Source organism: Canis lupus, chromosome 38, assembly GCF_048164855.1.
Source record: "Canis lupus baileyi chromosome 38, mCanLup2.hap1, whole genome shotgun sequence".
Lineage (NCBI taxonomy): Eukaryota > Metazoa > Chordata > Mammalia > Carnivora > Canidae > Canis > Canis lupus.
The window spans coordinates 816,822-839,256 of record NC_132875.1 but is presented as its reverse complement, the minus strand read 5'-3'; the positions used below and the strand labels follow the sequence as shown (position 1 = coordinate 839,256).

The 22,435-nt window shown below is 43.1% G+C and overlaps 1 protein-coding gene across 1 annotated transcript in view; it reads left to right on the top strand.

Moving 5' to 3' along the window:
• SPTA1 (spectrin alpha, erythrocytic 1) overlaps nucleotides 1-19,050 on the top strand; it is a 67,160-nt gene extending 48,110 nt beyond the window's left edge. The window contains exons 39-52 of the mRNA XM_072814439.1: nucleotides 554-686; nucleotides 4,632-4,730; nucleotides 5,426-5,588; nucleotides 6,137-6,213; nucleotides 8,987-9,196; nucleotides 11,359-11,655; nucleotides 12,481-12,593; nucleotides 13,737-13,754; nucleotides 14,245-14,296; nucleotides 15,626-15,813; nucleotides 16,681-16,734; nucleotides 17,144-17,290; nucleotides 17,937-18,081; nucleotides 18,598-19,050. Coding sequence (XP_072670540.1) covers nucleotides 554-686; nucleotides 4,632-4,730; nucleotides 5,426-5,588; nucleotides 6,137-6,213; nucleotides 8,987-9,196; nucleotides 11,359-11,655; nucleotides 12,481-12,593; nucleotides 13,737-13,754; nucleotides 14,245-14,296; nucleotides 15,626-15,813; nucleotides 16,681-16,734; nucleotides 17,144-17,290; nucleotides 17,937-18,081; nucleotides 18,598-18,723 — 1,822 coding nt within the window. The 3' untranslated portion in view covers nucleotides 18,724-19,050. The remainder of the gene's footprint in view (nucleotides 1-553; nucleotides 687-4,631; nucleotides 4,731-5,425; nucleotides 5,589-6,136; nucleotides 6,214-8,986; nucleotides 9,197-11,358; nucleotides 11,656-12,480; nucleotides 12,594-13,736; nucleotides 13,755-14,244; nucleotides 14,297-15,625; nucleotides 15,814-16,680; nucleotides 16,735-17,143; nucleotides 17,291-17,936; nucleotides 18,082-18,597) is intronic.
• Nucleotides 19,051-22,435: the final 3,385 nt, after the last annotated feature.

Sequence of the window (22,435 nt, the reverse complement as noted above, 5' to 3'; positions counted from 1 at the left end):
CTCATATGCCAATCCTTCACACCAGGGCCTGCCCCTTGGGTCTCTTTTACTGTGTATGACCCCCCCCCCCCCGCCCCAGGCTTAGTGCTGTGTGCAGCTCCTAGGAGTAAAAGAACAAAGAGGTATATTTTCTTCCTGATACCATACAGCCAATGAGAACCCTATAGCCATATATCCAAACAGAATAATTTCTGCCTGTGATAGGTATGTCTTCCTGGGGAAAACAAGGAAACTTCTAGCATCACGTGGTGCCTTCATTGGATAAGAGGAGTGGTGGTGCTTAGAGTAGAAAGAGATACTACTTCACTGATGCTCTTCTCCAGCTCTGATGTTTGGGCCCCCATGTTTGGACAAGGCTCCCCTCCCTCAGCAAAGATTCCCAGAGAGCAGATGATGCCACAAAACTGATGTCCGGGGCCAGGGCCTCCACTGGTTCACAGGACCCCAGATTCGATAGTTCTGTGGCCCAGTGCAGCGGTGGCTGTGCTGCTCTCTGTGCTCCCCTGAGTACTGGTTTCTTCTCGTCCTCCCTGGGCTCACCACCCTGTTACAGAGGGCGTCAGCTAGAGGAATCCTTAGAGTACCTGGAATTCATGCAGAATGCCGAAGAGGAGGAGGCTTGGATCAGTGAAAAGGAAGCTATGGTCGCCGGAGGGGCTTCTGGAGACACACTGGCCACTACTCAGGTGAGCGACAAGTCGAATGACTAATATCTTCCCTTTGATTTGAATCTTTTCTTAAGTAGTCGACGTTTTCCTCTACGAAAAGAATCTTTCCCCTGGTGGGAGAAAAAGATGATGCAAATATGGATACTTCTGTCAGTTTTAAATATGAAAAATCAAGACCCAAAGATACAATCCTGGAATATATCAGGTGTGAAGGCAGGACTCAAAGCTCAATCCCATGATTTGGGATCTGTCTGGGATTTTTGTCATCATAGTGACAGACCTTCCCTCACAGGGTGAGGTTTCCTAAAAATTCCCTCAGATACTAACGTTACACTGACTTGGAAAGATTCTTATGCCTGGGCATTGGTTGCAGTTTCTAGAAAATATAATTTTATTTTTTTTATTTTTTATTTTTAGAAAACATAATTTTAGAAGGGCTACCTGGCAGGTAGACTACTTTCACAATTTAGAGACATATTTGTAAATATGGTATAGAATTTCCCAAAAAAGAAATGAATCTGTGTGGCCTTGAGTTAATATGGAGTTCTAGAGCTTTTGAGTGATCTTAAGAAAATAATGTTCTTGGGACCTTGAGATCTGTACCTAATAGCCTTAAAACTTAGGGATTTACCAAGAATTCTCTGTGGAGTTTAATTTGCTCTTATGTGATGACATAAGGAAAGCCTCACACTGGCAAGAGAAAGCTTAAAACCTGCATAGCATAAAATTCGCACCGCCAACCCCTTTCCTTTGAAAAGTCATTTGGGACATGTGCACACATGCCACACATTTAAGTAGTTTAAGTTTTCATATCAAACACTCCCAAAGGCTTCTCTTTTATAAATGAAATCTTTTGTCTTGAGAATTGTGGATACACATGCGGTTGTAAGAATATAGAATTCTTAGGGAGGATTATAGAATATAGAATAGATCTATAATCTATAGATTATAGAATATAGAATTCTATAGAATATAGAATTATAGGGAGGCCCCAGGTACCATCTACCCAGGTTCGTTCAGAGGTGACACCTGCCAGGACACTGGCCCCTATGCGGTCAGGATGCAGGACATCACTGTCACCCTCTTCCCTCCTGTCTCCACCCCCTTCCTTATTCCCGGGTAACCACCAATCCTTTGTCAATAATTTTTGACATTTCAAGCATATTGTAAAAATGAACTCATAGAGTATGTCACTTTTGGGGATCAGCTTCTCATTCAGCGTAGTTGTCCGGCGATTCATTCAGGTTGTGTGCAACAATAGTCCACTCATGCTGGGTAGTATTTCATGGTATGGATGTACCCATTTAATCACTTGGATGTTGAAGGCTATCTGGATTTGTCTCCCCATTCTAGCTGTTATGAGTAAAGTTGCATTCAGTATTCATGCAGAAGCTTCCATGTAAACCTGAGTCTTCATTTCTCAGAAATAAATGTCCAGGAGTCCAATTGCTGGGACATAGGATAACTGCATATTTTGTTTTCTAAAATAAATTAATAAATACATAAAAATGTAAAAGCACAAAGCTGTTTCTAGAGTGGTTGTACCATTCTACACACTCACCAGCTGGGTATGAGTGATCCCAACTTTCTCCCCTTCCTTGCCAGGATCTAGTGCCGTCATCGTCTTTATTTTAGGCCATCTGAGACGAGTGCAGGATATCTCATTGTGGTTTCAATCTGTATTTCCCTGATGGCTAATTTTTTATGTGATTTTTTGCTGCTTATCTCTTTTCTCCATTGAAATGTCTCTTTGCCTCTTTTGCCCATTTTCTGATTGGAATGTTTGTTTGCTTTAACTGTTGACCTTCTGTGCTTTGCGTCAAATTTTAAAACTTTTTGCCTAGCCCTAGATCATGAAGATCTTCTCTTATGTCTTCTTCCAAAAGTTTAGAGAGTTACATTTTAATTTTAAGTCCACAATCTGTTTAGAGCTCACTGTTGTCTTAGATGAGAGCCAGGGCATGGCTCATCTTTTTACAGGTGTGAATGTGCCACTTTCATACCTGCCCACACTACTACATCTGATGTGTGATTTTTGTAGACAACATACAGTTGGGTCAGATTTTTAAGCCCATTCTGCTAATCTTGATCTTTCAATAGGTGTATTTAAGCCATCACATTCAAAGGGTCATCTTAATGAGTTTTTGCACTAACATAAAAATTCCAGGAAAAGATTTAATGAGTTTTATTGTTAATACTCCTCACTATTACCTTAAGATATTTATCCACATAGCCCTTCTATGTCATCTTTCATGAAGAAAAAATTGACCTTCTGAGTTTTTGGTTTCCTGGGCCCATAAAGATTGGCTAATATAAGAAAAGAGAGTTGTTTACCTATTGTTGAATTTCAATTTCCTTCCCATGATCTCATCGTCCCTTCGTTTAACATGTAAGAAGAAGAGAAGATGTTTCTGATCAACTTCTTGCAGTTATGAGATGCATTATAAATATATTTAAACCATGTTTTAATCTTTTGGCCTTATCAACTTTTTTTTTCCTTATCAACTTTTAACACAACATTAAGGAGGCTAGTTAAGAATGTATTTTAAAGAGAAACATCTGGATTTTACTTAGAGGAAACTTGTGTTTGATGTGTGGTACCTGAGCTTCTGAGGTGTCCAAAGAGAAGCATAGAAAAGAGATTGGAAACAGAAGGTGACAGTGTTGAAAAGACTTTATTTCATGCATTATGAGTATGTGAAAAGATGGCTGAGTCAGTCTATTTTATATAGTGGATCATGTTCCAGTCTCCATGTACAGTTTCTGCATCAGGATAAAATATAACAGGGCACCTGAGTGGCTCAGTGGTTGAGCTTCTGCCTTTGGCTCAGGTCATGGGATCGACTTCCTGCATGGAGCCTGCTTCTCCCTCTGCCTGTGTCTTTGCCTCTCTCTGTGTGTCTCTCATGAATAAATAAACAAAATCTTTAAAAAATGATGAAATATGACACAGTCATACCAGATCATGTAGCTCACCTTGTATTTAAAGAAACAACCATCTTATTTTAATGCCCAAGAAACCATGTATGGAAACCAAGTATCAGAAATTCTTTTATTTTCAAAATGTGGTGGTTAAAAGTCTGGTAGTCACACAAAACCTCTTTCTTCCTTTGGCCTGGTTAGTATGTGATGTAGAAGGAAAAGTGGATGGGGTGCCTTTGTGACAAGGTGAGGCAAAGGCAGCAGAGAAAGCCCAGGCTTTCTTGAGGATGGGGGGTGACAGGCAGAGCTGGCTGGCTGGATAACACTCAGGAGAATACAGAGAAGGAGGAGACACAAAACTCCCGGACTTCGTCCTGACTCCATTCTCCATCCTTCCAGCAGCAGGTAGACACAGAGAAAGTTGAGAGTGAGATTCAAGACAGCTCAATGTTCTCTTCAGCTGCCTTTGGGTCAGTTCTTTTGGTTTGTTTGTTTGTTTTGTTCTTAATATTTTATTTATTTGAGAGAAAGCAAGAGAGAGAGAAAGAACATGAGCAGGAGGGCAGGGACAGAGGGAGAAGCAGACTCCCTGCTGAGCAGGGAACAGGACTCCAGAACTCTGGGAGGCAGACACTTAACCGACTGAGCCACCCAGGTGCCCCTAACTCAATTCTCAGTGTAAGATAATACTTATTATCTTTCCATTGGGCATAATGTTTGATGGAATTATATAAATTTCGAAATAGAGGAATCCTTATATATTACCTTGACCAAACACTCTCATTCCGAAGTCCAAAAACGCCTAAGTTCACAGAGCTGTACTCCTTTGCCTCCTTCTTTTCTGGTAAGATTGCCCTTTTTGGCGAGTAAAGAGCCTTGGGAGAAGCATTGAGTGGCATTATGCAGGAGGTGGACACGCCTCTACTCCAGCAGCGTAGCTGAATCATCTCTGTGGGTAGTAGTGTCAATGGGAGTCAGAATGCGGATGGGATAGATTGTCCAGGCTTGGATGTGTTGATTCTCACTGACTCATTCATACAGAGCTTGCTAAAGAAGCATGAAGCGTTGGAAAATGACTTTGCTGTCCATGAGACCCGAGTGCAAGGTATATGTGCTCAAGGAGAAGACATCTTGAATGAGGTGAGCAACTCGGGGATTCCAGGCCAAGCTCATTTTCCAAAAGGGATTGGTCCAAATACAGAATCATGAGCAGTGCTAAATCACGCTGAATTTTAATAATTTCTGCCTAAGCTGCCTTGCTTTTGCTCTGAGCAAGTAATTACCTATTCAGTCGCTGCTTTTTGTAAATTATTTTTTTCAAGTTCTTGTAGGGATACCTCTCAGATGTCCTTCAATCCTTTCTTGACCCTCCTACTCATTGTATGCAGGACATGGCATTTATAAAGGTCTTATGACATGCTTTGGTTGTAGAGTGTTGAAAAAATGTGAAGAAGTTTCTTCATATGCATGTAGGGAGAGGACCAGATTGAAACTTCTTTGTGACTTGAGAATCATTTTTTTATTTAAATGCTTGTTTTTACAAACCCTCACTGGTCTAAGTGCTATACCAAGAACCTTGGACAGAGGGGACTCCAACTAAAAAGGCCACAATAATGTGGACAAACACAAGTAGATCTCCCAAATGCTAGAGTGGAAATAACCATCCTGGGCATGGAGGAAAAATATGGTAAGTGCACTAGACCCAGAGGACAGTAGCTATGTATTTGGAATGAGAGACATGGCACCTTTTTATCATGCTAAAGAATTCCAGCTTCTAGCCCTAGACATCCACCCACGTATCTGTCCTTCCTCTCCCCTCCACCTTGATGTCGCAGGAGAAAAGTCAGCAGAAGGAGAAGATTTCTGCCAAGATAGAGTCTCTGAAAGAAAAGATCCCTTCTCTGTCCAGGGCAATAGGTGCTTGGAAGTTGCAACTGGAAGATGATTACGCCTTTCAGCAGTTTAACTGGAAGGCTGACGTGGTGGAGGCCTGGATAGGTATGACGTGTGAGGAACAGGGTCCTTGGATGTCAGAAATGCTGGTAAATTCCATGGATAGAAAGGCTCTGGGCTTTTCTCACTTCCCATGGGAAGAGAGATACTCCGTCCTCACCCACTCCTACCTTTTCTGGACACAATTACACTCTCATGTGCACACCTGCCCCAGAAAGCTTGCTGATGGGTGACTGAGGACCAGAATTCCAGAAAACACATTTTTGAGGAATTGGTGACTTCATGAGCCATGCAAAACATTCTAAAATACAGTGTGTTTGATCACTCACAATTTATGTCTAATCTGCACTTTCCCTTTGGTTTTCAAAACACGCAGCGGTTCCCTTGGCCCTAGCTCTGTTCCCGTCACTGCTATGCTGCAAAGTCCAGAGAAACCATCCATCCATCCCCGCTGCTCCCATATCCCAATCAATGATCCATTCCCAGAGTCAGGACACTCTCGTAGGACTTAGAGTAAATATTTCTTTTCTCCTCAGCAAGGCCAACTCAAGAGCAACTACCTTCCCCTCTAATCAATCCCCTTTGCTCTCTAGCTGAGAAGGAAGCAAGCCTGAAGACCAACGGCAATAGTACAGACCTCGCCGCCTCCCTCACCCTCCTGGCAAAGCAGGTGAGAATAGGGCAGCTCCTGGCCCACATTCATGGAAGCTGAACACTAGGATTATCCCATTCCCCGATTCTGTGGTTATTATCTGTAGGCTCTGATGTATCACTTTCATTTTTTAAAAATTTTTCTTTATTATATCTTTATATTATATTCCATTAATATCTTTTTATATCTTTATCATTTTATTTTACTCTCTCTGGGGTTAACTTATCTTTTTAAAACATTTCTTGAGGTGGTTCTTTAGATCGCCAAATATTTGGCCATTCTGCTTTTCTAGCATCTTCATGTAAGGATATAAATTTCCCTCTAAGCAGAGCTTTACCTGCACCTCATAATTTCATATGTGACTTCTGCTATTATCACTCAGTTAAAATGTTTCTGTTATTTCTAATTTCTGGTTTAACCCACTGGTTATTCCATAGTGTATTTTGCTAAATTTCTAAATGTTTGGGAATTTTCTTATTATCTATTTTGGCATTTATAGCTAGTTTAATTCCACTTTGTTTTAAAAACACATTCTATATTATTCTAGAAGCTTGATTTACATCCACCAAATGGTCCGTTTTGGTAAATAGTCTATGTACAGTTGAAAAGGATGTGTATTTTACAGTGGTTTATATTACCTGCCAGATATTGGTTGTTAATCATGTTATTTAAATACTTTGTTATTTTTATATATTTTGAAGCTAGGTTTAAAGTTGTGTTGACATTTACAATTATAAATTACCTTGATGAATTGATACTTTTAATCATGAAATTTTTTTTCTAATAATAATCCTTGGTTTAAAGTTTTCTTTTTCATGTACTAGAGAACTAGGCTTTTTGTTTTGTTTTGTGTTTGAAGTGTATATCTATTTCCATCCTTTGGTTGTTGTTTTTTTTTCTTTTTTTACATTTATGTCTTTATATTTTATTTCTTTGTTGCTGATTTGATACACTTATATGCTGCAAAATGATTACCATTGTAGCACTAGCTGACACCTCCATTCCATCACGTAATCACTACTTCTTTTTTGTGGTGAGAACATTTCAAATCTATTCTCTTAACAAGTTTCAAGTATATAATACTTACTGTTCTATTAGCTGTATATTAGATTCTCAGAACTAGCCATTCTTTTAGTCGGAAGTTTCTATCCTTTGACCAATATCTCATTTCCCCCACCCTCCAGCCCTTGGCAACCACCCGTCTCCTCTGTTTCTCTAAGTTTGGCTCTTCTAGATTCCACTTGCGAGTGATATCAAATAGCATTTGTCTTTCTCTGTCTGACTTACTTCATTTAATGTAGGCTCTCAAATTTCATGCAAATTGTCACAAATGGCAGGATTTCCTCCCATCTCATGGTTGAATAATGTTCCATTTTACACACACACATACACACGCACATCACATTTTTGTCATCTGGCCATTTGTTGATAGACACTCAGGTTGTTTCCATGTCTAGGCTAATGTGAATGATGTTGCAGTGAACATGGACGTGTGGAGTGTCTTTATATTTTAGATGTGTCTCCTAAAATCTCACAGAGTTGAGTGTTGTTTAGTTATCAAATTTGATCATTTTACTGGAATAGTGAGTCCATTTACATTTAAAGTAGCGTAACTCATGAATTTTGATTGAGTTATAATTTAACACTTCCATCCCTCATCCAACCCCTACTGTTTGGCCAGGGACTGAAATAATTCAAGGCATAATTTTTTTTTTGACTTGCCTTTTTCAATTAGCTCTTACTACTGGGGCCTTTTATGGGTCCAACTGAATCCCTTTCACTGAGGCTAGTCCTCTTTGTGTCCTCAACTCAGCACTGTAAGACTATTGAGGAGGCTGCTTAGCATATTTGACTCCTCATTACTGTTTTTCTGCTTGGCTTCTGGGACTCCTGTCCTTTATAGTTTAGGGAGCTGTAGATGCCATGAAGGAAAACAGGCAGAAGGTTGAACCAGCTTTTCTGCGGTGCTTATTCCATAGCTGCTCAAGTCCTGGCTGCCTGGTTCCCCAGAAACTGTCTCTTTAGTTTCATGAGATCATCAAGAGCTCTGAGCAGCTGCCTTTCCCTCAGTTGCTTGGTCTGTGTGGTCCACACGTCCTAGGGAAGTAATATCCAGAAAATATTACTCTGAATTTACTACTACTTCATCTCTCTAGAGTTTTGATTCCTTGAGGTATAGTTTCCCGAGTTGCATTCTGATCTCTTTCAAACAGCTGATGTTTTGTACCTTTATCCAGCAATTAAAGTTGTTCTCATAGGAAGAACTGGTTAAATACAAGCCACCCTGTTAAAGCTGGAAGTGTAGTACCCAGAATTTTGTGATTTTGATATCGACACCACACACACGCAAATGACTGTGCAACTGGCCCCTGTAAGAGGTCTGTTGTCAACGTGTGTACTTTCAAGATCTCTAGTAGTGTACTGCTTCTAATCAGAACACAAAATCTAACAGGGTATGTACAGGAGTCTTAGGATGTGAGCTGTAGGAAGCATTTAGTTTTGACTCAAAAAAAGGAGATCATATCGTTCTCCAATATTCCCTTAGTATTAATTTTATACCTAACCTATGCTCTGATTCCAAAACATGCATCTACCAGAACTTAGCCATAATTCCAACCACAAATGTTCACTTAAATCTCTAAGTTATGTTTCCTTTTGCTTGGTCCTCACTCTGATTCTTTCCTAGACCTTACCTTGTTCATAATAAAAATCTGGTGGAACCCAGGTGTGAATGGCCCCTGGGAATCTACCTTGTTTCTCTGTTCACAGCCTCTCTTTGGGTCTTTCCCAGGACACACTGGATGCCAGTCTGCAGAGCTTCCAGCAAGACAGACTGTCAAAGATAACTGACCTAAAGGACCAACTGGTGGTTGCTCAGCACAGCCAGACCAAAGCCATTGAGGAGCGCCATGATGCTCTGCTGAGGCGCTGGGAACAGCTGCTGGAGGCCTCTGCAGCCCACAGACAGAACTTGCTAGAGAAGCAGCTGCCCCTACAGAAGGTAAAAAAATAAAATAAAAAATACAATTTCGAAAAAGTCATGATCAGGCTTCAATTATCTGTATATTAGTCATGGAATCCAGAAATAGTACTGGAACTACTGTTTGGATCGTCTGTAGACATTTGAGTGAGTGCATGAAAAAGATCAGGAAGGGATTCTTATTGAACAAGAAGTAATCAGGGTGTTTTTAGACTGATAAGAAGGGTTTTTTTTTAGCGAATTTGTCAGTTACCCAGCTGACTTGAGATGAAAGTCAGACACATCATAGAAGGACAAAAATGGTCCCCCTAGCATAGGGAAAAACTAAGCTGGCAGGCAGGAGGCAAGGCTTTCCTTACACTTTTCTCTAACCCAAATAAAAGGAGCACTTGACAAATAGAATTTGAATTCTCATCTTGTGTTCACCTTTCCTAGCTGGGAGACCTTGTACCTGTCACTTCACATCTCTGAACCTTGATTCCTCCATTAATGAAATAGGATCGCATTACCACTGGCTTCTGCGTTATGACGACTAAGAGAGATAATGGATCTGAAAATGCAATGCAAACCACTAAGCTCTATATAGGCTTAAGTGATGAAAATGTTCTTTTTAGTCGTGGCTGCTAAAGGTATTGGATGTTGATCATAAAAAAATATCACTAATAGAAGGAAGTCAGGATGCTCAGTGAAATTACTGAGCATTCCTAGACTGTAAGAAATGTGGCACCGGGCAGCAAGTAAAGGTAGGCAGTTAGGGGAACTAGGAAACAAACACACAGATAAAAATTAGTCAGTCTGGACCCTTAGCTAATTACTCTACTGAAGGGCTTGGTACTTACACAAATAAGTCTTAAGTGAAAAATTAAATCGATTTATGGGCAACTTTACACACATATATATATGCATTCAATATAGAAAGACACCTGGCATTCTGATTCCATTTGTCCTAATTTTCAAACTAACAAGAGTTTGTTATTTGATTTATTTTTATTTTTATTTATTATTTTTTTATTGGAGTTCAATTTGCCAACATATAGCATAACACCCAGTGCTCATCCCATCAAGTGCCCCCCCTCAGTGCCCATCACCCAGTCACCCCCACCCCCTGCCCGAGGTTTGTTATTTGAGTTCCTGATTGTAAAATCTGTGTAAAATACTCAGATGATCCAACAATGTAAAGTACTTTACAGGCTTTTGTGTCTTTCCCGTGTAGGGGCCAGTTCAGCTTTCTCTGTATTAGTCTATTTTAGCAGAGATTGCTGACGTGAGTACAAGGTAAGATGTAATGGTGTAATACCTTTGTAATCCCTCTTCCATGGGGGCCAATTTTCTCCTCTTTAACCTCCAAATTTGGGGATGAAAACTCATTTTCACATTTGTCTCAGATAAATCTCTTGAGAAACACAAGCTGCCGACCCTAAATCTATGATACATTTTAAATCTACAACTACCCTTGCTCACTTACTCTTTGGAACAATCTGTACCATTTCTCTTGTTCAGAAATCCAGACAATTCAGTCATTTGGAGCATCTGGATAACTCCAGATGGTAACGTAGGGCTAAGGGTACAGATTAGAGGTCGGGAACTAGGTTGAGGCCTGAACATGTCTTAGGAGGAAGGCAGGAAAAGAGCTCAGAGACAAAGAGACACCGGAGGGGCCTGGTCTGCAGGAGAGCAGAGGAGGGAAAGAAGCAGCAAACAGAGAATGAGAGAGACGGGCCTAACCCGTCAATGATCCGTGTAGTCAGTGATTCATGCCTTCATTCATTGAACGCCTGCTGTTGCATGTTTGCCACATGCAAAAAATCAGGGCAGAGACTTCGAGATAAGAAATTGTGCAGGCTTATCACCGAAAACGGCCCTTGCTTCTCTTGGATTCTTGGTCCTAAAACAACTCTGGGAGTCCTTCAGCCTCCTTATTTGTAGATAACGGAGGACTTGACTCATTTCACACTGGGGCCAGGGCCCGGGCTGGCGCCTCACATGCACCTGCCTGCCCACTGAGTGCATGTGCTCGGCGGTTTCAGTTCTGCTGTCTGGGAGAGCTGACCCTGAAAGTATTTGAGTATGGTTTTTGGGTGGTTTTAGGGGTTTTCTTTTTGTTATTGTTGTTGTTTTATCCTGTTTTCTCTTTTGTGGAGGGGCTTTATCGGGAAAGATGGAGGTGACTTTTTTCTCTGCAGGCTGAGGAGCTGTTCATGGAATTTGCACACAAGGCTTCCGTTTTCAACCACTGGTGTGAGAACGCCGAGGAGGACCTCTCGGAGCCTGTGCACTGTGTCTCCCTGAACGAGGTCCGGCAGCTGCAGAAGGACCACGAGGCCTTCCTGGCCTCCTTGGCTGAGGCACAGTCTGACTTCAACTATTTGCTGGAGCTAGACCAGCAGATTAAGGCCTTAAATGTGCCCTCCAGCCCTTACACCTGGTTAACAATGGAGGTGCTAGAGAAGTTCTGGAAGCACCTATCTGAGGTCATCAAGGTAAAGGCACATGGCAGAGACTTTCTTTCACTCTGGTGAGCGTGACTGCCTAATTTATTATAGAAGTTGGGGGAGGGGGGGACTTTTGAGAAAGAAACGACACAATTAATAACGACGCCAGGACAGCAGTCGTGAGAAAATTTTGAAAATACGTTCACAGCGGGTGTAGCCCTACACCCCAGGGTTCAGACACTCTCCTGCCTCTGGGTGTGAGCAGTGAACCGGGGAAGCAAACACAGGCTCCAGGAGGTGTTTCCAAACATGGGATGTGAAAGTTCATGAGGTTCATATGTATGTTCACAGCCTATAGATTGCCCCCCACCCCAGGCACTCCTTATTTTATACATAACTCCAAAGTGCCTTTTTTTATATGCTTGTGTATTATTTTCATCTGTCTATAAAGATATTCATCATAGAAACTATGGAAAACATTAAAAAACAAAGAAAAGTTTTACCAAAATATCGCCAATTTAAATGGCAACTCTTGTTACTACTTTTCCCTTTATGGCCACTTTTATGTTCACTTAAATGAAGTTTTCACCCAGAAAAAAAAAAAATGAGAAGAGGTATGATTTGCCTTTAGTATTAGTGTATTTGCCACTGGGCTTGGTCTTAGAGACACCTGCAAGTACTCATGGGGCGGGGCGTGAGGGAGCTTCCTTCCCCTTTGGAGGCCAAGAGGAAACACGAGCACGGAGCACATGCTTCCGGAAGACACTTAGATTGAGGGGAGGGCAGGTGTGCAGCTGAGCCTAGGAACCAGCTATTTTACTGCAAAGACAGGTCTTCGATGTTCACGCCACTGTCTGTGATGTGGGGCTTTAGGAGCGGGAGCAGGAGCTACAAAAGGAGGAGGAGAGACAAGTCAAGAACTTTGAGATGTGCCAGGAGTTTGAGCAGAATGCCAGCGCCTTCCTTCAGTGGATCTTGGAGACCAGGTGCGCAGCGCTGCCTCTAAAGCCATGATCCCTGCGTCGCCACAGGGATGAAATCCATATCTGAGGGGAGCGGGAGGGGGTCCTGCAGCAGTTATGCTGTTCCAAAATCACCAAATCCTGTCTGTCCATTTCATTGGGAATTGATGTTTTTCTAAATCAGTCCTTGCAAAATCAAGAAACAAGAATGCGATGCCACTGCCCATTGTGTACACTTCTATAATCTCTCCTAGACACTCTCATTTTTTTCCTTTTGACTGTACTTAAAGTCTAAAATGATACAGTCCCTTATGTCTACACTCTACAGAGTGCTTCCACACCCACTACCTCCCTTAACCCCCAGAGCGACCTTGAAAAGTGAACAGAGCGGGTCTGATTAGCTCTGCCTCCGAGTGCGGAAGGAAGTTCAGTGGGCAAACGGACTTGCTCAAGGTCACATAGGATTTCATTGGCATGACCAAAGGCAGAGCCTGCCGAGAGCACCTGCTATGAAGCTCTGGTGCTGCCTGACATACAACTGTGGTGAGAATCACTGAGATACTACGTGCTGGTTGCTCTTACCAAAGGCGGAATGTCTTATACGTGAAAATAGCATTTGTCGCATCTTCTGGGGCAAATGACCTGGAAAAGAAGAAATGTCGAGAGTTGTAATACATTAGAACAACTGTCAAAGCTGGTAGGCCCCATCCAGTAGGTGGGTCAGGAATGCGGAGTTTTGAGAGTGAAAGCGGTGGTTTAGACCATCTGTGATACATATACTGTTTCTACAAACTCAAAAAGGAGAAACCAGGTGATGAGCAAGAGGAAATCCTGTGTCACAGCTAAAAGTCATCCGGCAGAAAGCAGAGGAAGCACAGTTCATCCTCCTGTGCCCCTGGTTTTGTCCCCCATCCCCTGGCAGCATGCCCAGCACCGAGTACATCACGTGACTCCTGAGCTCCTCATCCTAAGACAGAGCTTCTCAGGGAGGGAGGGATGCTGGGAGCAGAGGCAAAACTCGTTCCTGTTAGATTTAGAATATTTCATAAATCTGAGGAAAGAAGATCAGTGAAGGAATTTGTGTTAACTTGTGCTTTCTCTCTCTCTCTCTCTCTTTTTTTTTTTTTTTTCTCTTTTCTGATTCCTGTTCCGGACTCCCGTGTCCAGGGCTTATTTTCTGGACGGGTCAGTATTTTACGTTATCGTGTTTGTTTTGTTATATTGTTCTCGAAGACGAATAATAAGGAAGGTTTAGCACTGAGGCATCTTTCATCGTCATCTCCCTCACCATCAGGTTGAGATGGTGCCCAAATGGATGGTGCGGAGTGGAAAGAGGAGCGCAGGCCGTATCAGCCTGCCTTCAGCCCACTAGAGGGAGTCATGTCCTCATTAGATGGCGGGTATGTTAGAGAGGAAGAACCCAGAGGAAGGCGTAGAAGCCTTCTCCCAGACACAGAAGGACCAGGGCAGACCTTCCTTCTCTTCTCATCTGCCTAGCAACCTGCCAATTGGCAGAAGGGTTCAGTCTCGTGAAAATCCGGTGTGAAAATTCATTTCAGAGAGGCCGTGTAATAGACGTACAAGTAGAGAAATGTAGAATGTCAGAATTGGTGAGTCTGGGTGGAATACTGACCTCTGATGCTATGAAAAACATTTCCCTCTCGTTCTTAACTAGGTCTTTGCTCAAAGAAACAGGAACTCTGGAATCCCAGTTGGAAGCAAATAAAGTAAGTGATGTTTGCTTGGCTGAGGATGGTGCCAGAATCACGAAGAGTGTGAGGAAGACCGCGTAAAGGCAACCCTAAGAGTACTTTTAGGCAAACTCCTTGGCCTTGAGGTCAAGAACGTAAGAGTCTAGTCCCAACCCTGCCAGCAATTTGCATTCTAGCCATTGGCCGCCGCTTCACCAGCACGGACATTAGTTTAGCTCAGTCACATTAATTTCCGTGTCTCTGCAATGGAATTCATTAATTCCCTGCATCGCAGAGTCGCTGCAAGACACTAAGAAAGAAAACAGACGCAGAAGCTATCATCATTTGACATGATAATATAATTAAATCCAGATGGTCTCTCAAGAGCTGAGCGTAGCAATGGGCTGGAACAGTGTTTTTTAACCTTATTTTCTATTGTCCCACCTCGAGAACATTTAATTAATTAAATCCAACTCCTCCCTAATGAAAGAACTTCAGTAATAAAGAGTAAGATGCTGTCAGGTAGGACCGATCTCTGGAGGGCCACACGCTATTGTACCATGTAAGGTGTTTAGTATTTCCACCCATCCCCCTCCTCGGAACCCATTCACTCCTCCCCTACTCGGGACAAATACTTCCCTGTTGAGAAAGCATGACCTGCATGGAGGCGATGGGCAGAGGATGTGCCTGGACAACAGGTGCATCCTGGGGAAGTCGGCCTGAGTGGCTGCAGGGGAGTTGGCAGCAGTTCAGCCACAATCCCCAGAGCAGATAACCTATGGCACAGATCCCTGGGAGCGGGCCACGCAGGCATGCTGGGAATGCTCCTCCCCTCTTCCACAGCATATAACTACTAGCTCTTGGGGCACCTGGGGGCTCAGTGGCTGAGCATCTGCCTTCGGCTCAGAGTATGACCCCGGGGTCCTGGGATTGAGTCCCACATTGGGCTCCCCTCAGGGAGTCTGCTTCTCCCTCTGCCTGTGTCTCTGTCCCTGTCTCTGTGTCTCTCATGAATGAATAAATAAGATCATGTATATCTATATCTATCTACAGGTATATATATATCTACAGGTATATATATATATATATATATATATATATTAAGCTCTTAGGTTTATATATTACAGATGACCAGAATGGCAGGGGTCACATCACCTAAACTTCCCACCATCACATAAACGAGGAATACAGAAGCGGATTTCCTGAGCAGTTCCTTTTACCCAGAGGACAGGACGAGTCCCGAGAATAATTTAAAAGGAGCAATTAGGAGAGACCCAACCTCCTCAGCTCCTAATCTCCTCTACCATCCCTTGGTTTGGAGCCGGTACCCTGTGTGACTGCTTCTTTCCTTCTTGTCTCTTCTAGCGGAAGCAGAAGGAGATCCAGGGCATGAAGCGCCAGCTGACCAAAATTGAGGATCTGGGAGACAGTTTGGAAGAGGCTCTGGTCCTGGACATCAAGTACAGCACTATTGGGCTGGCCCAGCAGTGGGACCAACTCCACCAGCTGGGGATGCGGATGCAGCACAACCTGGAACAGCAGATCCAAGCCAAGTACTGTGGACCCATGACCAGGGCTGGGCAGGGTGTGGGTGGTATCGGGTGTCAGAACTTAGCCCCAGGGGCTAGAGTTTGGGGTATTAGATGAAAGAGCTGCTTCAGAGATATCATCATCTCCAGAATCAAAACTCTCTTTCTCTCTCATGTCCCACAGAATATTTCTTTTTATATGGGAGTCTATTTTGAAACAGGAGATCGTGCTGCCATCCCCCTGAAGCTACTCATCACCCAGTAACTAAGAGTCCCTTCACCATCTTATGTGATCTCTCTGGGGAGCAATCCCTTTTGTAAAAGTCCCTCTCAAATGTCTAGACTGCAAGAAATATTCAAGGTGTAGAGCCAGAAGAGCAGAACTTGCTTGTTTGTTTGGGTTTTTTTCTAAATAAATTAATTAAATCAAAATAGCTTTAGGTCTAGGTAATAATGGCAGCATCATTGTCTAGATCAGGGATTGGCAAACTTTTCCTATAAAAAGAGTGATCATTAATGTGTCAGGTGTGCTGAGTCATGTGGTCTCTGTTGTAACTATTCACTCCACTGTCGTAGAAAGAACAGGCTGTTGACAGCCCACAAATTCATGAATGTGTCTACGTTTCAATAAAATTCTATTTACGGACAATGGAACTTGAATTTCATGCAATTTTTATGTTTAATGAAGCACTTCCTCTTTTGAGGTAGCTCATTAAACTGTACAAAAGCAATGGCAGACGACATTTGGCCCATGGGCTATCGTTTGCCAACCCCTGAACTGGATGACCTGAGTAGCATAATAACCACTAACATCCCTCTACATTCCAAATTCTGTGTCTTCTGCTATTTTTCTGTTTGATTTCATGAGCTAATTCATGTTTTTCTTTTCAGAGACACCATAGGTGTGAGTGAAGAGGCTCTGAAGGAGTTTAGCACAACCTATAAGTGAGTTTAACCTCATAGTTGATCAGCTCCTTGTTTTCCAACCCATTTGGAATGAATCTCCAAATAACTAATTTTTCCCCCTCACTGTTGGTGTGGTAGGATCTTGAATGAAGATCTAGATGTGTTAATTAACTTCAAGTCATGACTTTTACTATGTCTGTGAGATGCCTGGACTTCAGAAAATACATGCTCTCATTTTATTGGCAATATATTGGCAAAATGCTCAACATTTTATTGCCTTTGCTCCATTCACTGGGTTAAAAATCCTTCAGAAACACAGGCAAACTCCTAACTCAGTTTTCTGATGACCTGTGGACATGTTTAAGTCTCAGCTGATCCAAAAAGAACTGTTCTTCTCTGTTCTAACCTAGTTCTCTATTGAACTTGACAAAATATTTTTGTTCTTCAGACATTTTGATGAGAATCTGACAGGCCGCTTGAGCCACAAAGACTTCCGGTCCTGCCTGAGGGGGCTCAATTATTACTTGCCTATGGTGGAGGAGGATGAACCTGAGCCCAAGTTTGAGAAGTTCCTGGATGCTGTTGATCCAGGGAGGTAGGAAGAGGACCAAACATGAGACCACAGTAGGGAATGGGGTCTAGAGAAATGAACAGAGATTGAAATGATCCATGAAACAGGTAACTAACTCATCTTGAGAACAGGAAGATAGACCAGCAGACATGAATTGGGCCCTCATGGGATTAGCTCAGAAGCTCATGGCACTGTTCCAACTCTGGCACAGGCTCTAGTAATCTGCCCAATTCCTGATTTCTGTTTGATTTTTGAATCTCTGCTCATTCTGAAAATGGACCTCGATAGAAGAATCCTGCCATGTGTATAAGGTCCTAAGGTCCTGGATGATTTGGAGGCCGACCAGTGGGGGTGGGGTTGTTTGCTTGACGGGTGGAGTACAGTCTTGGAGGGATCCCTTCACTGTTGGGGACTGATTCTTTCTAATGCCAAGGATGAGAAGACCAGAAATAGAGGTCTTCAACTCAATTTGAAAAGTTTGAAGTGCCTGGGAAGGGGTGCTGATCAAGACTCCCAGACTGTGTGGAGAGTCCAGCCGGAGGGCTCACGTGGGTGTGGAGGCTGGGGCTTGGGAGGCAGCGTTTACTTAGCTGCAAGGGTGAGAAGCGTTGGGGCCAAAATAGAGGTCACAGCCCACAATCTCAAGGAGGGGAGCCCATTTCTCCCACAGGAAGGGCTATGTTTCACTGGAGGACTACACCTCGTTCCTGATCGACAAGGAGTCAGAGAACATCAAGTCCAGCGATGAAATAGAGAATGCTTTCCAAGCCCTGGCAGAGGGCAAGGCCTATATTACCAAAGAGGACATGAAGCAGGTCAGATTCCGGTCTGCTCCCATGGCAATCCAAGCGTGCTTCTCTCGGGCCTGGCAGTCTACCATTAACAACTACCCTCCTCCACCCAGTTTTTCTGTTGTTGTTTTTGGCTCAGACATTGTCCTGCACAAGTTACCACTTGCTTTGCTCACCACTTCAGTTTATGTTGTCCCAGCATGAAAATTACAGTCATTCTCTAATGATTATAAGGGTCAATTCCAAACCTGAAACTCAGTTTTTAAGGCTATCTCTTTAATAACCCAAATTTAGGAAATGGGATAAAGTGTGTAGTCAAAATGAGATGAGACTCCTAAGGTAAGGGCTCAGTTGAAAAGATGAGCTTGTCTTATTCATTAGACATTACAGATTCCTGAGAAGGTCCATGATAGGAACAGGGCTGGCTGCTGTTTCTCTGTCTCTCTGCCCCCTGGGGCCTGGGTATGGGGCCTATTGCCAGCCCCAAGGAGCCAGCTATTTTTAATCCCTATATCTTTATCTCTTTCCTTTTTGTTTCAGGCCCTAACCCCAGAACAAGTACAGTTCTGTGCCTCCCATATGCAGCAGTACGAGGACCCACGAGGCCGAAGCCACCTCGCTGGCTATGACTATGTGGGTTTCACCAATTCGTTCTTTGGCAACTGATAAGCAGTTTTTCCCGAATCATAGAAACTCTTGGTGTGGTGGGAAGTACTGGTACTGAGGGAGGAAGAAAACAGGCAAGTATGGGGAGGGGGAGATAGGTGTGTGTGTGTGTGTGTGTGTGTGTGTTAAAGCATTTGGAAACGTCTCAGGTTTGGGGGATAATAAGGCATTCACCGAGCTAGGGGAGAGGAAGCATCATAGGCTTATTTTGTATGCAACCCCCTACTCAGGGACCAAAGTCTCAATTTTTTATTTGTAAGGTTCTCCGCATCTATATTACTTTGTTTTGTTTTGATTTTGAAATAAAATATTTCCTTTTTTAAAAAAGTTCATTTGTTTGAGTATTTCTTTTTAATAGGGCAACGTGAAATCAAATGTTACTATATTTCTGAGAACCGTACTGTCCTCTAAACACAGGCAGCTAATTACACTGCAAACAAGAACCATGGCAGGAAGGATAAAGTCCAAGACGAGTTACAAAGAGTTTCTCTTGAGTTTTGGAATGCAGACAAATCCTTATATTTGAAAATGAAGGTATTTGACATTCTGGAGAACCCCAATATTTTAGTTCATCTGTAGAAGAAGAAGAAGAAGACCTGTGTTCTTCTCAATCTGTCCCTTCTCCATCCTTCTCCATCAGAAAGGATGTCATTACTCTCAGAATGCCAAGGTTCTGGCGGGGCAGGGCTTCCTTTTGTCTTCCATGTCTCCATATTTTTTCTTACATTTTAATGTGATAAAAAGAATATTTGTTTTGATTGACTTCTGCCTCCTTTTAGACTAAGAGTCAGAATCATTTTAAAAAAGAAGAATTAAGAATAAACAAGGAGAGGGGGTGTTGTCTCCAAAGAGTGTTCAGGCCAATGCTGACGATCTGTCTGGACTTGGAAAAAGTCCATTGTATCATTTCCGGCAAGAATCCTGCGGTCACTATCTCTACCTTGTGTGACAACGTTGGTATCCTGTGAGGTCGCCGCCACCAGCCCATGGATAGGACCACTTACCTGGTCTCAGCCCCATCCTTCCCACAAAGGGAAGGACAAATGCTGTCCCAGGAGCCACTTAAATGAATTTTGGTTAAAACTACATCAAAGGGGCAACAAATAGGGCAGCTGCAAGCGTTGCTGTCTAGAACCTTCGAACAATCCTCAATGGCTATGTTGTGTGCACTGCTCTGGAGATTCTATATTAATCTTCACCTAAAGAGCCCTTTAAAACAGGTGCCACTCTCGTTTCATTCTACGGCTGAGAAATGGAGGCACAGAAAGGCAAGAAGCTCACTCTAGGTCGCATGCCTAAAATGTGGCAAGACTTTGACCTCAAGAAATCAAACTCCAGAGTCTCCAATCTTAATAGGCTGTCAGAGGGCCAGGAGTTGAGCATATGTGGTCATGTTCACATTAGAGGGGCCTCTGCTGTGTGTGTGTGTGTGTGTGTGTGTGTGTGTGTGCACATGTGCCCCTGAAAGGATGGTTTGGTCCTTGCAAACACATGGTCACATCCCAGCAAAGGAGGGAATTTGAATCACCTAGAAAGATTTTGTAAACTCTTTCTGCCTGTCCCCACCCCAGATCACCTGTGGCTTGGTCTGTAGGGTTGGCTCCCAGGAACACCTGTTCTGAAACCCACCCCCACTGTGTGATTTTTTACATCCTTCCAAACATAAGATTGTTATTACATTTGGAAGTCAGAAGGACCTTTGAGAATTGCTTAGCAATTCTTGGAACGTCGTTACCCACCAGTGTGCATTTAAGGAATGTCATGCTAGATGGACTGAATGGATTTTGGAAATGAATCTGCTCAGACAGCCTCAGTGCAAAGGGGAGATTACTCCCAGCCTGAATGGTGAAAAGGATCCTTTCTCTGAGACCCAGCCCCTTGCGGCCATCTGACCAACTTTCCTACCTCTCTCCAACCTGTTCTTTTCTCTGGGATCTGGCTTCCTTCCTCCCAAATTTAGTTTCCATGAAGCTCTAACTAGAGGCTGTGCTTCTTCCCTGAGAGCATGGAAAAATATGGATTCTCTGTAAGTTACTCTATAAGTTCTCTCTCTTAAATCATGCCCTGCTGCTCACTCGTTGCTGAATTATGTGAATCCTGCATTTTCAAAAATCTCTTCTGTTTGTAATTTTCTTCAGCTTCCAGTCCCACTACGTATGTTCTGGGCTCCAGATATTTCTTTTTTAGGGTGATGGCGATGGATTCCTTACTGATCCCATTGCGTCTGTTTTCTCTCTGCTGAGATCTGTCCTCCTCTCTGCTGCTGGATCAACCCTCCAAAACCAGGTCCCTGATACCACTCTGCTCTCTGCTCAGAGATTTACTCTCCCACTGCCAAAGGGATCAAGTCTGAACCAAGGTATTGAAGCTGCTGTCTGCAAAGAAGTCTTCCCCCAACCTCACTTGGTGTCTTTTGGGACACATTTTCAGTACCTCTGGACAACTCACCACACTCTGAAACAGGCCTAGGTTGCCTTGCCATTGAGGCTTCAGTTACTCTGTTCCCTCTTTCAGAATATACTTTCTCCCCATTTACTGCATTCAAAACTTACCCATCTGTTAGGAACAAATTCAAGTACCTTAGACACAAAGCCTCGGAGTCTCCACTGAGATTAACCTCTCTCTAAACTAAAAGCCAATATCACTTTGCTTAGCATGTTATCAATAAAATCAGCTGACATGTATTGGAAGATCATTATGATCCAGGTATTGTGCTAAATTCTTCGCACCTATGGTCCTGTTTAGTAAGCAGTGCAAAACTACAGGGATAACCACTTTACAGATGAGGAGATAGAGGCTGAGACAGGCTGCTAACTCACCCAGCATCACACTGTAAGTTACAGGGCCTATATTCAAACTCCTACCTGACAGCTGTGTAAATTCATTACACTTTTACTTGTCTCTAAGGACGTCTGTCCCGTGCATGACATATTGCAGGTGGAAAGTGCAATACACAGGAGAGCGTGTCTGCCACGGATTCCCCGGGACGCTATCCATGCTAGACAGTGAGCCAAGTGAGGAGGTCCTCAACACCCAAGATCATGAGGCCGTCATAGAGCAGTGACAATAATCAAGGAAAATGGGAAACATGTGTCTTCCCTGAGATACAATCCATAAACTGGGAGATCCAATTACAAGGAAGAGCACAAAGTGACGATGAGTCAGAGATAGAAAGGACAACAATATTAAAAAATTGTTTTAAAAGATGAAAGACACCCCATGAGGGAGACAAAACAACCTGCCTTTTCATTTAACGGAGCATTCAAACTCATCCGTCAAATGGATTCTCACCTAGTTTCAGACCTTAGAAGAGCGTTATAGGTAGGATAGTCTAATTGCAGGAATTTTAGACATCTCTATGGTATCCCTGTAAGGCTCCAGCCAGCCCTACTTTGAACTTGAACATGCCAAACTGCTTCCGTCTTGTTCAGCAGAGCTGAAAAATACTTACCGTATTGGGGCTTCTGTGGTGGTGGCATCTCTGAGGCTGAAAGTGGAAATTCAGATTCTTGAGCCCAGGGTGAGTTAAGCATGGTGGACAGAATGGGAAGCCCCGCTCCGTATTCCAAAGTGCAGGCAGCAGGACGGGGCTCTCCCACGGAGTTAGGGGTGGGACAGCTTTGATCTGAGACCCTGAGTATCAGGCCTGCTGACCTGGGTTCCTGGTCTCAGTCCACCCTACACAAAAGAGCCTGTCCCTCTGGGGGAGCCT